At 44.2% G+C, this 15785-nt stretch overlaps 1 protein-coding gene across 2 annotated transcripts in view; it reads left to right on the forward strand.

The window, feature by feature from the left end:
- Positions 1–15785, forward strand: part of FLT1 (fms related receptor tyrosine kinase 1) — a 155907-nt gene that overhangs the window by 110028 nt on the left and 30094 nt on the right. For both annotated transcript variants that reach the window (XM_090028283.1, XM_090028293.1), the window contains exons 16-17: positions 7268–7374; positions 11024–11159. In XM_090028283.1, the coding sequence (XP_089884409.1) occupies positions 7268–7374; positions 11024–11159 (243 nt within the window). The remainder of the gene's footprint in view (positions 1–7267; positions 7375–11023; positions 11160–15785) is intronic.

The raw sequence follows: 15785 nt of genomic DNA on the forward strand, positions 1-15785 counted from the left end.
AATCTATTCCAACATGGAGGAAAGGCAGCAAGAAGGCACAGCAGCCCTTCTGGCTCTCCAGGGACCTAGCGGACCTCCTGTGGCTAAAAAGGAAAGCCTACAAAGGATGGAGGACGGGATTCACCTCCAAGGACAATTATTCTGCACTGGTCCGGTCCTGCAGGGAGCAAACCAGGAAAGCCAAGGCTGCAACTGAACTCCAACTAGCTTCAGGCATCAAGGACAACAAAAAGTCCTTTTTCAGATATGTGGGGAGCCGGAGGAAAAGCAAGGGCAACGTTGGACCCCTGCTAAACCAGATGGGGCAACTGACAACTGACGCCCAGGAAAAAGCCAACCTATTAAATAGGTACTTTGCGTCAGTCTTTCATCAGTCCCATGGGACGCCCATGCCTGCTATGGGACAGGGAAATCTGGGTGAGGGGAATCCCCTACCCTCCATCAATGCTGACCTCATGAAGGAACACCTTGAGAAGCTGGATACCTTCAAGTCAGCTGGCCCTGACAATCTGCACCCCAGGGTACTCAAGGAGCTGGCGAGCGTCATAGCCCAGCCCCTGGCACGGATCTTTGAAAACTCCTGGCGCTCTGGTGTAGTGCCCAAAGACTGGAAGAAGGCCAATGTGGTTCCGATCTTCAAGAAAGGGAGGAGAGTGGATCCAGCTAACTACAGGCCCATTAGCCTGGCTTCTATCCTGGGGAAGATCTTAGAAAAGTTTATTAAGGAAGCCATTCTTGATGGACTGGCCCAGGCTAACATCCTAAGGGATAGCCAGCATGGGTTTGTTGCGGGTAGGTCTTGTTTGACCAATCTCATTTCCTTCTATGACCAGGTGACCTATCACCTGGACAAGGGAGAAGAGATTGTTGTCATATATCTTGACTTCAAAAAAGCCTTTGATCTGGTATCCCACGATCACCTCTTGGCCAAACTGGCCAGTTGTGGCCTTGGCTCCACCACAATACGCTGGCTGGGAAATTGGCTTCATGGTCGGACCCAGAGGGTTGTAATTGATGGCAGTCACTCATCGTGGTGCCCTGTGACCAGTGGGGTCCCTCAAGGCTCTGTCCTGGGACCCATCCTGTTCAACATCTTCATTAATGATGTGGACATTGGAGTCAGGAGTGGACTGGCCAAGTTCGCCGATGACACCAAACTTTGGGGCAAAGCATCCACGCCAGAAGATAGGCGGGTGATCCAGGCTGACCTGGACATGCTCAGCAAATGGGCGGACGAGAACCTGATGGTGTTTAGCACCGAAAACTGCAAGGTTCTCCACCTTGGGAGGAAAAACCTGCAGCATCCTTATAGGCTCGGCAGTGCTACGTTGGATAGCACTACAGAAGAAAGAGACTTGGGGGTCATCACTGACCACAAGATGAACATGAGCCTGCAATGCGATGCTGTGGCTAATAAAGTGACCAAAACGCTGGCTTGCATCCATAGATGCGTCTCGAGCAAATCCCGGGATGTCATTCTCCCCCTGTACTCGGCCTTGGTGAGGCCGCAGCTGGAGTACTGCATCCAGTTTTGGGCTCCACAATTCAAAAAGGATGTGGAGAAGCTTGAGAGAGTCCAGAGGAGAGCCACGCACATGATCAGAGGTCAGGAAAACAGATCTTACGATGACAGGCTGAGAGCCATGGGACTCTTTAGCCTGGAAAAGCGTAGGCTCAGGGGTGATCTGATGGCCACCTATAAGTTTATCAGGGGTGACCACCAGGATCTGGGGGAATGTTTGTTCACCAGAGCGCCCCAAAGGATGACTAGGTTGAACGGTCACAAACTCCTGCAAGACCGTTTCAGGCTGGACATAAGGAAGAATTTCTTTGCTGTCCGAGCCCCCAAGGTCTGGAACAGTCTGCCAGCAGAGCTGGTTCAAGCACCTACATTGAACACCTTCAAGAGTAAATTGGATGCTTATCTTTCTGGGATCCTATGACCCCAGCTGACTTCCTGCCCTTTGGGCAGGGGGCTGGACTCGATGATCTCCCGAGGTCCCTTCCAGCCCTAATGTCTATGAAATCTATGAAATGTAGTTGGATTTTACTATTTACTGTTTCCACAAAAAATGTGTGGGAATACTTCTGGGCAATCAGTCTCTCCTTATTATCTGATTTATTGAAGAAAGGAAATAGTGGATTCCTGTCGGGTTAAGCCTCTTGCATGAACCATAGATGGAACTACTGAATGGTGGGAGTGGCCAAGTAGAAAATGGATCCCACTTCGTTAAAGATTTCCCATCTCTGAAATCTGGATTAGGAAAGATGTGAATCGTTTTATTTGTCACTGCAAAAATACGGTCAAGGAAAATGCATTGGCAACCTCTCTCCCACCTATCTGCATGAAGTGTTTGTGGCCTTAGCAAGTGGTCCAATGGTCAAAGAAGAGTGCTTCCTTGTCACCTCCTCAGGCAGTGATCAGCAGAACATGAACAACTGTCTCTCCTTTGTGGTGTTAACTAAAGAGGAATTATCGTGACTTACCCTGGCTTTGAGCCTGGAGCTCTGGGAGCAGCATTCTGCTCTAGATCCATGTCTAGCCTTGCTGCATTCTCATCTTCCTTGAAAATTCGTGATTTCTGCTGATGACAGAAAAAATAACAGAACTTTCTGTTTGCATGCAGTCACTCAACAAGGACAGTAGAGCATATCAAAGACATCCAGACCAAAGTCTCATGTCCATGGCTATGTTTAACAAATTGGAAAAGTGGTTTGTAAATTAGTCAGGAAGGAAACTGTCTGCTCTTTTTATTTCCTTTGAAAAGTTCTTATACTGATAGATAAAACAATGTGTTATTTTTGTATCAGAAAGGGATGAATGGACTGTGGAATACAAGTGGCTTTTTTAAATAATCACAGTCCTTGTTTTGTTTGGAAGTCACACATGTAGGACAGTCTGTGGAAGGGCTGTATTCATAAATATGTCAGTACAAGCCATCAATTCGCCTTCAGTTTAGGAACTGAAAAGGGAACCAAATAGAAATAGAATGAATAAATAACAAAGTACTTCCTAAGTAAGGCAACATTTGCACCTTCAAATAGAAAAAAATTATTCTCTTAAATGAAGCAGGGGGGCTGCACAGGTATTATGCAAGCAGCTAGCTATAACTCATAGTACTGGGTCTGTTCAGTCATGTCAGACTGCTCAGATCTTAACTCAAAACTTTTCAAGAAAGCCTTCTTGCTGGAGTTCTGCATTGTAGGTGCCATGTAAACTTCTGAGTGGCAACGCTCAGCAGTATCTAGTTGAAACAGTAGAACCATTATTCAGGGATAAGTGTAAAAGAATGAATTGGTTTTATGGAGCACTCCTGCTTAAACAGAGGCTCATGGCCCATTTAAGTAAACAACCTTTCTTAAAATTTCAAAGTTGCCTCTGGAGAGCTGTGTGTAAAATCTTCATTGATATGACAGAGGAAATCTATTCATTGCACTGGATTTTATGCAGCTGGCTCAAACAAATAAACAAAGAGAAGAGCAGTCTGTTACTTAATGAAACATTTTTATAGCATTAAGGTAACTGGAGCCCTAGAATCCCATGTTCAGCATTCATTGAAATCAATAGCAGTGTTTCCACTAGATTCAGTAGAAGCTGAATCAAGTCCTTGGTCAAAGTAGATTTTAGCATTATTTAATGGCTGTGAAACAAATAAGAAATATGATGGTATAGGAGGTCATCAAGACTGTGGCCACCACCGTGTCATGGGCTGCTATCTCATCAGAGCACACAAGCCAAGAAGGAATGAATCATATCAGTACATGGATGATAGGCTGTAAAACAGTGTAGGCTCATTACTGAATGCAGAAGTTACAGACAATGCAGAGGCCGAAGTATTTAATGCTTTTTTACTTTAGTCATCACAAATTAAGTCAGTTAGTTACCGGATGATGAGTGTGGTTGACAGGAAAAATAGGGAAGGAGACAAACATCCTAGAGTAATGGAAAGACAGGTTAGGGATTGCTTAGAGAAGCTAGATATTTTCAATGTGGCAGAGCCAGGTGGGATGCGCCCTAGGGTACTGAAGAAATTAGCTGAGGTAATTTCACTGCCATTGGCTATCCCCTTTGAGAACTTGTAAAGGTCCCAGACAATTGGAAAAGGGCAAATATAGTGACATCTTTAAGAAGGGAAAGAAGGAGGACCTGGGCTATTACAATCCAGTCAGCCAGACTTTGATACCTGAAATGATCATGGAGCAGATCCTTAAGGAAGCTGTGGTGACGTCATTAGAGGAAAACAAGGTAATTGGGAATAAACATGAATTTATCAAGGACAAGTCATGTCTGGCTAACTTGGTTTCCTTCTATGATGAGTTGTGGAGAGCATGGATGTGACATATGTTGACTTTAGTGAGCCTTTGACACTGTCTCCCATGGCATGCTTATTGATAAGATAAGAAAATACAGAGTAGATGACAGTACTGTGAGGTGGATACATAACTGGTTGGATTATCATGGTCAGTGAGTAGTCATCAAAGGCTCCCAGATCAAATGCATATATAGACAAAAGCACTAGGGAATTATTTGTTAGGCTGTGGTACAGCAGAGATGGAGTTGGGGGTTAGAGTGGACCATGGACTGAACACGAATAAACAGTGTGCTTTTGTTGCAAAAAAAGCCAACCCTTTCTGTGTTGTATTAACAGGAGAGTCACTTGCAAATCCAGGGAAGTGATTCTCCCACTCTATTTGGCATTGGTGAAGCCTCACTTGGGGTACTGTATCCAGTTTTGGGCCCCACGCTTCAAGAAAGATGTGGACAGATTGGAAAGAATTCAGTGACAAAAATTATTAGAGAGCTGGGAAACACCACTTCTGAGGAAAGAATTAGGCTTAGAGATGAGCTCTTCTCCATGGCTGCAGGGGACAGGAGCAAGAACAATGGCCTCAAACTGCAGCAGAAGAAATTTAGGTTGGAGATTAGGTAGAACTTTTTGACTGTGAAGGTGGTTAGATATTGCGAGAGGCTACTTAGAAAAGTTACAGAATCTCTGTCACTAGACATTTTCAAGACCAGGTTAGACAGGTGCTTGGCTGGGATGATTTAGTCAGGAATAATCCTGCCTTGAGTAGCAGTCGATACTAGATGACCTCATAAGGTCCCTTCCAGCTCTACTTACCTAGATCCTATGGCAAACCCCAGAAGGCGTAAGAAGTAGTGGAGGAAGTTACCTTGTTATGACTTGTACTGAACTGTGCTTTGCTGCGCAGGATGTGCTGCCTTTCAAATGAGAAATGAAATGAAGTAGAGTCCTGAAGTTTTGTAGTCATGACTGAGGCTGTGGCACTATTCATGACAGTCAATGTCGACCAGGCTTTTATGTTCCATTTGGCTTGGTCCATTGCCTATGTAACCTTTATGTCTAGCCACCTTTGACCCTCCAAATGAAACATCCAGTTACCTGATTCTGGCTTAGTTCACTGAGGACAGCTTTTATAAGGTTTGAATGCAATTCTCTGGAGCTGTAGCAAGAAGCCTGAAGTGCTCTGCTACTGTAACCACAAGGCAATCGCGCTGAAATTTGATAAAACCTGCTAAATCCCATCTCAGATAAGTTCTATATCTATATCTATCATCTATATTTCCCTTGTCATTTAAATCACAGTATATATATTTTTCCCTTTAGCTATTGCATGGAACAACATAGCTATTAAAATGCTGCTAAATTCCCCCTTAGAGCTGGCTGTGTTTTATTGTGTAGGTGCTGTTGCTCTTGCCATATGGACTGCTGATGGCAAATGGTTGCAAATGATTTACACTTGTCTTGCCTCTAGGTGCTGCTGAATCAAATGCTAGAAACTATTATTTGCAATGTGTACCAACACTGAAACATGCTTACAAGACAAGTGTAGACATAAAGCCTGAATTAGGTCATGAATTCTGCTGGAAAACATCAAGCTGCATTAAGCATATTTGTCATACTAAAATTATAAAGGGAAGTATAATTTGTACCATATTTTTAAAAAGTTTTTTTTTAAGTACTCACGCTTATGACAGATTAATCATATCCCAAAGTTTGGAAGATTAATGCTTGAACCTGAATTTTAATTCTAGTAATATTTTTTACTTGGCTAAAAGTTACTTTCATAGCTTGAATATGGACATGCCTGAGGTATCTTAAATATTAGACATAAACAGAAATTATCAGCTTTAAAATCCCTGCATAGCAGACTAGGTGTTAATCAAGCCATAGCTTCGGAAAGCAATTCAAAGTGAGAACAAAGCTCTGTAGACTTGTATACTTCTTGATTATTCAGTATTCCCAGCAGTAAGACATCAGTCTGTCCTCTTTCCTCTGTCAGGAATGATGTTCAGCTTTCTGGGCTTTGAAACTGCTGTAAGTGTAGTCAACAAAACAAGTACAACATTGTGTTTGGAATATGGTCCCGTGTCCCCTCTCTCTTTCTCTGATGTCTGAATGTGGAATGTACCATAATATGAGACAGAGCTGGTTTTTGCATTTGCTGTCAGTAAGGACAAACATGTAGTATTTTGATATAAGCACAATGCTCATAAAACATTCTGCACTGAAGATGTGTTATGAGTCTTAAAGGGGCAGTTTGAAGAGAAAATGATTTCTGAATTTTTTTAAAGCCATTAGTGAAAACTGATTTTTCCAGATTTGCTATTTTAATGTTTTCTTGTTGCTCTACTTTTGGGTTTTTTTATCTTATTATTTTTAATTCCTTCATTGACTTTGATCAGTTCTCCCAAGGTCACTCCAGGCATGATCCTGCAAGCTGTCAATGGCAGAAAAGGGGAACCATTTCCAGAGGCACAGAGGGGAGTCCTGCCTTTGTTCCATTGACATCAGGGGAGTTACTTGGGGTGCAGGGAACTAGTAGAGGGCAAAGGCTGATCATAGCTGGGGAGGTGTTGCTAAACCTTCATCTGTGCAAGGGGAATATAGAGCATAGCTGCCAGATTCTTTAAAGAGAAATATGCTCACAGCTGCCTCTTCAACCACAAAGGAAGGTGGGCAGCCTTCTTACCATGCAGATCCTCAGACTTGATGAAGGATTCAGCTCTAATTTAGAGAGCCACTAGCAAGAGTCTTGGAGTCTTATTTCTTTGTGGATCCATTACAATAGATTTATCAAGTAGATAAATCTCAGTAGGGTCTAAGAGTCAGTCCTAACAGTTAACATCCCTGGAAAAGAAGCTGGTCTTTCTTGATAATTTTCTTAACTACCTTTTACATTCCAAATAAAAGCACACTCTGTTTTGTAGTTTTATAACACGTTAATTGCATAATGTTTCCAGGAACATCTGAGAGATCAAATCTGGAACTAATAACTCTGACCTGTACCTGTGTGGCTGCTACACTCTTCTGGCTCCTACTGACGCTCTTCATACGCAAACTCAAGAGGGTAAGAACAGAGGCACAATCACTGAGCTTCTCCATGGCCCCATTGACTGACTGGCTTTTGCTATAGCTAGAAAATTCTCTCTCATTTCAAATGAGATTCACCAGAACTGAAAATAAGAGTCTGACTCAGCCTTGCCTTGCTCTGTGTATAGTCAGCTATACTAGTGCAAAGGGGGATGTAATACATGGGTTACTGGTGCCTCCTGAGACTGGGGGGCACAGTTTGTGGGTGGCAGTGGTGGTGAGTCATGACCACCCACAGAAGCCAGCATTGGCAGTGGGGGCGGTGAGGGGCAACTGGCCGCAGAAGTCAGCAGTGGTAGCAACGGTAGGGTGGTGAGTGGTGACTATCTGCAGAAGTTGGCAGTGGTGGCAGGGTGGTGAGTGGCGACCACCCACAGAAGCTGGTGGCAGCAGTGGGAGTGGGGGAAGGGTGGCAAGTGGCAACTGCCTGCAGAAGCCAGCAGTGGTGGCCAATTTCATGGGGGGCACATGCCTCTCCATGTCCTCCCTACCAGTTGCCTATGGTATAATGCTAACCAAATATCACTGCAGAATCACAATCAGTGCTAGGCCCAGATAAAAAAAACTATGCAGGGCAAGGGCAAGGGCGAGGACAAGGGCAAGGGCAAGGGCAAGGGCAAGGGCAAGGGCAAGGGCAAGGGCAAGGGCAAGGGCAAGGGCAGGGCCTAAAGTTCAGCTTCTTCACAGTATTTAGGTGCTTAACTCCCTTTCTCCCCCTCTATGCGGCACTGGTCAGGCCGCAGCTGGAGTACTGTGTCCAGTTCTGGGCACCGCACTTCAAGAGGAACGTGGAGAACATGGAGAGGGTCCAGAGGAGGCCACTCGTATGTCTGGGGGCCTCCATGGCCAGCCCTATGAGGAGAGGCTGAGTGACCTGAATCTCTTCAGTCTCCGCAAGAGGAGACTGAGGGGGGATCTTGTGGCTGCCTACAGCCTTATCAGGGGCCACCAGTAGGGACTCGGGGAAAGTCTGTTCACTAGGGCCACCCTTGGAGCCACCAGGAGCAATGGCCACAGGCTGAGGGAGGATAGGTTTAGGTTGGATATTAGGAAGAACTACTTCACTGTAAGGGTGGCCAGAGCCTGGAATAGGCTTCCCAAAGAGGTGGTGCTCTCACCTTCCCTGGGGATCTTCAGGAGGAGACTGGACAGGCACCTGGCTGGGGTCTTATGACCCCTGCCACCCCCAGTGCTCCTTCCTGCCCATTGATTCTATGATTCTATGATTCTTTGGAATCATTAATGTCCTATGAAATCAATAGAAAGTAGGCACTCGAATACTTGGAGGAACTGGGAATAAGCATATGAAAAATCATGAAAATTCATCAAAGTGGGAAACCCAAGCCTGGCAGGCCTAGTCCTCAAAGGTTTCACACAAGCATAACTGTGTCAGCTAGAGACAATATGAATGTACTGAAACAGTACAATGCATAGCATGGACACAGTTACAGTGGTGTACATGCACCATGTACTTAGCATAGCATATTCCCTTTCTGTACAGGAATAGGTTTAATTACAGAAACAACCTCAATACAGAAAAGCTGCATTTGGCAGCACTGGCAGTTTGAAAGTAAATGTAATTTGTGCTCAGTTTAAGACCCCCTTCACACCGCCAGAATATTAAAAGCAGCTGGAGCATAATTGAAAATCAGGCTCACATTCTTTACAAATAGTTTATAAAAACTTAATATCTTCAGCCCAGCCCACGAGATTCTCTTTCTTGAGTAATGTTCAAGTATATGTTGCATTATAAATGCACTGTTTCAGTAACTGCACTTCAGTATATAATCTCTGTCTTGTCCCTGATCTCCAAACATGCATAAAGGTTGAGAAAACCGGACACATTTAAAACTAAAGAAAGGGAAGAGGAGAATGGAAGCTTAATATAATTGTATCCAAATAAGTATAGAGAAACTATACATTTGATAGGTACCAATTATTCCACTTGCCATTAAGGATAGAACAATTCATAAATAATGGCACTAAATTGTAGTTCCCCAGTGCTGGAACTGATATCATGAAATGGATCACAGCACAACAGCCTAACTGTTGCTCAAAAGTATGCCAGCTGAAATTGTCCAAGAAGAACTTATCTACAAGGTGAGGATTGGTTGGAGCATCACACGTTCAGTACCTCCCTATCCATATCACCTCTGTGGGTGGGAGGAACTGGCAGTATGGAGGCAAGCTTGCTACCTTTCTGCCACCTGAAGGCAACCATGGCCTCAAGGGAATGCCCAGCCTTTTTCTGTGGGCAGCTTTGTAAATGCAAGAGCCACCTGTCATTTTCAACCTCTACACCTTATTCCATAAAGCAGCCCTATGTTAAGTGTGGTTGCTCTTCTTTTCAAGCAAGTCACATGGAGGTGATCCATCTAACAGCACATCCAGCCACCTTGAATTCCCCAGCCTGAATGACCAAGTGCTCATTCACAGCTGGAGGTAGTGGGCCAGCGTTCAGCACCAGCCTGGAGCAGCCAGCAAGAGCTACTAACCACTCTGTCACTGGTCTCCAGTTCCCTTTCATGCAGTTCCATGAAAATGTTTATAAGGAGAAGTGCCAAAAGCCAGGGGACACTCTCTGTAGGAACTGGGAATAAGTAGATGAGTGTGCCATGTGTGTGCATATGGTGTTGGCCAGGCTCAAGGAAAAGCAATGTGAAATGGCAACAGATACTCATTTCAGTGAAATTTGGACAACTTTGAGCTAATGGCCAAGAATCTAGTCTGTATATAAACATAACCATTTTCATATTTTAGAGAGATTCAGACACTTCCTGTGATAATTCCTATAACAAGGAAGAGGCCTAGTCAAATTAAGATGACAGTTCTGCATGCTCATTGGAAAGAAACTAAATTTCAAAATGTAAACTGGTGTACAGGTTAAAGCCTTTAGATGGAGCTCATAGTTCTCAATTTTTCACATATGAGATGGAAATTTGTATTGTGGAGAATAGTGTTCTAGGTAAAAACTTCACAAACACATGAAATAATCCTTCTAAATTTGGTGTTTTATTCATCTCCTTGTACCACAATAATTCCAATATTAATCAGAAATGACAACTAAAAAATCAGCATTGCTGAATTGGAAAAGGCATACCCCAAAGTGTCATGTTCAGTGTCTTGCAGACTGAGTCTGAGTCCTGCACAACCCTCAAACCACAATTGACCTTTCTCCTGGATGCATGTAAGAAACATTGACAGTTGAACTCCATCTATTGCATAGACCAGTATTTTTTTGCACAATCATGAAACAGAGCTATTTTTAGTGATGGTGGTTAATTATTTTCTGAAAATATTTCTTTGTGAAAGTACAGAAAGAGTCTGTATTGTATGACAATTACTAGAGTGAGAATTCATATGGTTCATGGGAGAAACCGACTATGCCACATAGGAGAAAAGGTGGAGGGAAGATTGCTCTTAAAAAAAAAGTGTCAGTGTTGAATTGAACTAAAAGAATCCCTAGGAGATTGTATGTTGGAGTGTGAAACACACAGCTTTATGGGGAGAGGTGCTTTGTATTCACCAGTCAGATTTAATTCATTTTCCTTCCTTTGACCAAAACCAGATGTTATTCAGGATTGTTGTCTGCTTTGTGGTGACTGAATTTTTTTTTAATTTCCTAGCCTTATTCTTTGGACATAAAGACCAATTACCTGTCAATCATAATGGATCCTGAGGAAGTCCCCTTAGATGAGCAATGTGAAGTTCTTCCTTATGATGCCAGCAAATGGGAATTTGCAAGAGAAAGGCTAAAACTAGGTAATACGCTTAGTATAATATTAACATTGGCTTCGCAATTATTGAATTAGATGTGGTTTTAATTACAGGCTGGAGATAGGTAATTAAATAATGAATTTTAGATCTGTACGGCAGATGTACATGAGGGTGTTAGTGAGCTACTCCGTATAAAAATGTTATGACTTAAATGAATTAAGTTCTACAACTAGTGGCTTTCCACATGACTATTTAGAAACTAGATGTGAAGAATAAAATATAGCAAATTGTGCTGCTTTGTATTTCTTATGAACTGGGATATAAGTGAAAGTAAAGGTATATTTTTGCAGAGAGACCAGTATGAATACATCCCAAATACAGTATATTGGTAGCCATTTTAATAATCTTACATAATTTGGTGAATGTTGAAGCCAGAAATCTAACTGAAGTCTCTTTACTTTGAAGCAATGTTATTGCATTAGTGGACCAAGATCACAATAGGCAAACAATATACTTCCTGTCTATGCTTTATGGTTTTGTGTAAGCTGCATGGAAAGAAGCCAGCAGACATGGAACTGAAACACCAAGGAAGTTTGACCCAAGCAGGTTTAGCCTTTAAAGGTCTAGAGGTGAGGAAGGAAGGAACCAGAGAATTAGTTATAGTGAAAGAACTGGTGTAAACAAGTAAAGAATGTTGACAGTGAATGAGAACCAGATTTGTAAAACGCAAAGTATGCACGGTCTGTTAGATTAGGTCTGTACAGGTCGCATTCATGTGGCAGCTAACCCACTCTTTCAGTGACCTTGGCAGCCTCATGGAATAATAGTCTCTCAAACATGAAATCTTCTTGTCTGGGTTCCTTTTGATGTACTACTTACAAACACTGATCCTTCCAACATCAGATGTGCCTGTTTTTTTCATCAGTGTTTTTTTTCTTCCACATGCTTATTTAGTATAACCGATGTAAGAACAATCACACTGTATTTCAGCTGCCTTTTCTTCAGACATTATTTCTTATCATTGGTGCAACTGATGCAACAACCATATAGTGGAGGGGAGGACATCCTTGTCATCGAATATGGCTACAGACACTAACAGAAAAAATGCATATTATTCCACTAAAGTCAGCAGAATTACTTCCACCTTAAATTAGTGTAAACAGAACTAAAACCTAGCTCCAAAACTGGATAGTAAAATTCCAGTGTTATGAAACAGGTCTTAGTTATTATCCTAAGCATTTAGTAAGCATGTACATAACTCTTCACTTGTGACGATAACTATTAAGCTGCTAATGTTGTAATACAGGGCTGACCAACTGGCAGCCCACAGGCCACATGAGTCTTCCAAAGAGTTAGCATGCAGCCTGTGGGTTTTGGCCTGGACACCACTCTCCCCAGTTGCTCCTGCTCTGGTGACTGTATTCTTTGAACTCCCCCTCCCTCCTCCAGGTTCTGCTTCCTGCCCTTCTCCTAGGGGCAGGGTAGCATAGCAGGAGAGACCTGGAGTGCCCTGCCCATGCTGTGCATATACCAAGGGGCTAGGCTGCTTGCTACACATACACATGGCTGAAGAGGAAACAGGGATGTCTATACTGCCTGTGCTGCAGGGGAGTCCCACCTAGCTGGGAGGGGGTAAGTAAGGCTGGCTCTGCAACAGGAATTGAGCAGGGCTGGCTATGAGCATGGCACGGAGCCTGCATGGCTTCTGACCCCCAAGTCTGCAGCCCCCAGATCTACAGCCTGTGCCTTATGTGGCCCCCAGCTGCCCTGCTATTGAACAGCCCTACCGATAGAGAATTATAAAGTAAGGTTTGAAGGGGTCATCTAATCCAACTCTCTGCCTGAGGCAGGATCATCTCTATCCAAACCATCTTACCTCTTAGCAACGCTACACAGTCAACCCTGACACAACCACAAGACTTAACATCCTTACCTACCACAGGTAAAGCAGGGGAATCATGGCAGCCAAAGTCCTGCTGCCCTAAGGTAGTTAATGTACATTCAAGAGATCTGAGGAGGAGAGGCATGCCCCCCACTACAGAGGAAGGCAAAGACCCCTACAGTTCATACTAATCTGACGGTGTGGTAAGTATTTTCCTGACCACAGATACAGCGATCGGTCTGCCCCTGTGTGGAGGGGTGAGACGCTCTAGCCAGGAATCTCTGGGTTTAAGTCCCAGCAGGAGCTTTGGCACATCCTAGTCACCGTCCCCAGCCTTGGCTGCAGCCAACACCCAAAGAGTCTGAGGAAGGCTTGAAAAGCAAAAAAAACCCCAACTCTAACATGTAGCAGCAGAAGGCAAAAAAAAAAATCCTTCCCAGACCCTTGTGGCAATCATCAAAGCCCAGAAGCATGGGAAACACCCATACTAAAGTATAGGCATAGCTACTCATAAATCATTCCAGACCATGCAGGGATGAAATCAGGAAGACCAAAGCACAACTGGAGGTGTAGCCAGCAAGGGAAGTGAAGGGTAACAAGAAGGGTTTCTACAAGTGTGTTGGCAACAAGAGGAAGGTCAGGAAAAGTGTGCATCCCTTACTGAATGGGGGGCAGCCTAGTGATGGATGATGAGGAAAAGGCTGAAGTACTCGATGCCTTTTTTACCTCAGTCTTCACAGGCAAGCTCAGCTCCCAGACTACTGCACTGGGCAGCACAGTGCTCAGTGGTGAAAGAACAAGCTAGGGACTACTTAGAAAAGCTGGATGTGTACAAGACCATGGGGCCAGGTGGGATACATCTGATGGTGCTGAGGGAGATGGCTGATGAGATTGCAGAGTTGCTGACTATTACCTTTGAAAACTCATGGTGATCAGGGGATGTCCCAGACAACTGGAAAAGAGCAAATATAGTGCCCATCTTTAAGAAAGGGAAGAACAAGAATCCAGGGAACTACAGACCAGTCAGTCTCACCTCAGTCCACAGAAAAATCATGAACTGAACCTCTCACGCTGGGCTCCGTGCAGCCCATGTGCAGTTCTGGGGCAGAAGCAGTGCAGGCTGCAGCTGGCTGCCTTCCCCTCCCTCTGCTTCCCCCAACCTTCACGGCAGGGGGCAGGGAAGGCAGCCAGCTCCGTGCTTTCCCTAGTAGTGCGGAGTTGCAGTTATGCTGAGCAGAGCCCAGCGCAAGAGGTGGCTCCTCACTCCCACTGTGCAGTGCTGGCTGGAGCTGTGTGCCTGGGCCTGTGCAGGCCATGAGTGCCCAGAGGGCTGCTGCTGCTGACAGCAAGGGCTGTGCACCATGGGGCAGGAGTGTGTGAAGGATCCCCACACCCCACAACCTCCCTTACATCCTCACCCTGCCCACCCAGGCTCCGCACTCTCACTGCTCCCCTGAGCATGGGCTCTGTGCTCCCACCCAGCTGCAGCCTCCCCCTGCACCTGCCCAATCTTCCTAGTGCCCAAAGCAAGATGGAGGCTGGGGAAGGCGTGCAGTCCCTGGGGCAGCAGCAGCTCTGCCCAGAAGGGAAGGGAGGCAGACGGGGAGGCAGACGGGGCCATTCACGCTGCTGCGGAGAGAAGGATCAACCCTCCTCTCCGCAGCTCAAGGCCCTAGGTATGTGCTTAGTTTGCCTATGCGTTAATCTGGCCCTGCCTACAAAGAGGATGGAGCTAGACTGTTCTCAGTGGCAATAGATGACAGAACAAGGAGCAATGGTTACAAGTTGCAGCAAGGGAGGTTTAAGTTGGATATTAGGAAAAACTTTCTTACTAGGAGGGTGGTGAAACACTGGAAGGAGGTTACCTAGAGAGGTGGTAGAATCTCCATCCTTGGAGGTTTTTAAGGCCTGACTCAACAAAACCCTGGCTGGAATTATCTAGTTGGGGATGCTCCTGTTTTGAGCAGTGGATTAGGCTAGTTGACTTCCTGAGGTCCCTTGCAACCCTAATTTTCTATGATTCTGATTTTAATGCAGAACATCTGGAACATGTCATCAAAGTTACTGTGTATCTGTGCCTCTCCACAGTCAGTTGGAGCCAACAGCATATAACAAGAACGGGTTGCCCCTGCATGCCTTTATGAAGACAACTCACATATTTACAAATAGCTCATGCTTAATTACCTTGTTGAACTGTTTGCAGATGGAAACCGCCTGATCCAAAAACCACTGAAGTCATTCTCCATGGACTTTAATGGATTTAGGATTAAGCTAAGAAACTGCCAGTTTCTGGAATGTTAAGTAGAGAATGCCAAATCCTTGAGTTGAATGTAAATGTTGTGCTATTCCCAGCATCAGAGGTCTCAGTGAGAGCAGCTAGTGGTCTGTGTATACAATACCAGCTCCTTATTTTCATCTGCCAAACTATATTACAAAATAGCTAAGAATCCGTTAATACTTTCCTAATGTTTTCTATGTAAACATCTGTTACAGAAATTATTTATGGGAGGAGAATTGGTCAAAACCCCCAATCTGGGATTAAATTGGGTTCACACAGTGAAAAAAACACCGTTTTGTGTCAGCAATTAATGTGATGCAAAACAATAAAGTAAAAATGGAGAAGTAGAATCCATTTTAGTGCAATTTTCAGTAAATCAAAGTGGTGAATCAGGAGGGAAGTGTTTCCAGTGTTGAGATCGATTTAAGAGATAATAGCTTTATGAAGTAGTGACTAAACTGTTTATCCCAGTGTGGGAAATTACTGATGGAACCAATAAAATGATGGGTTT

This window comes from Crocodylus siamensis, chromosome 1 (genome assembly GCF_052110815.1).
Source record: "Crocodylus siamensis isolate JL-2025a chromosome 1, ASM5211081v1, whole genome shotgun sequence".
Taxonomy (NCBI): Eukaryota; Metazoa; Chordata; order Crocodylia; family Crocodylidae; genus Crocodylus; species Crocodylus siamensis.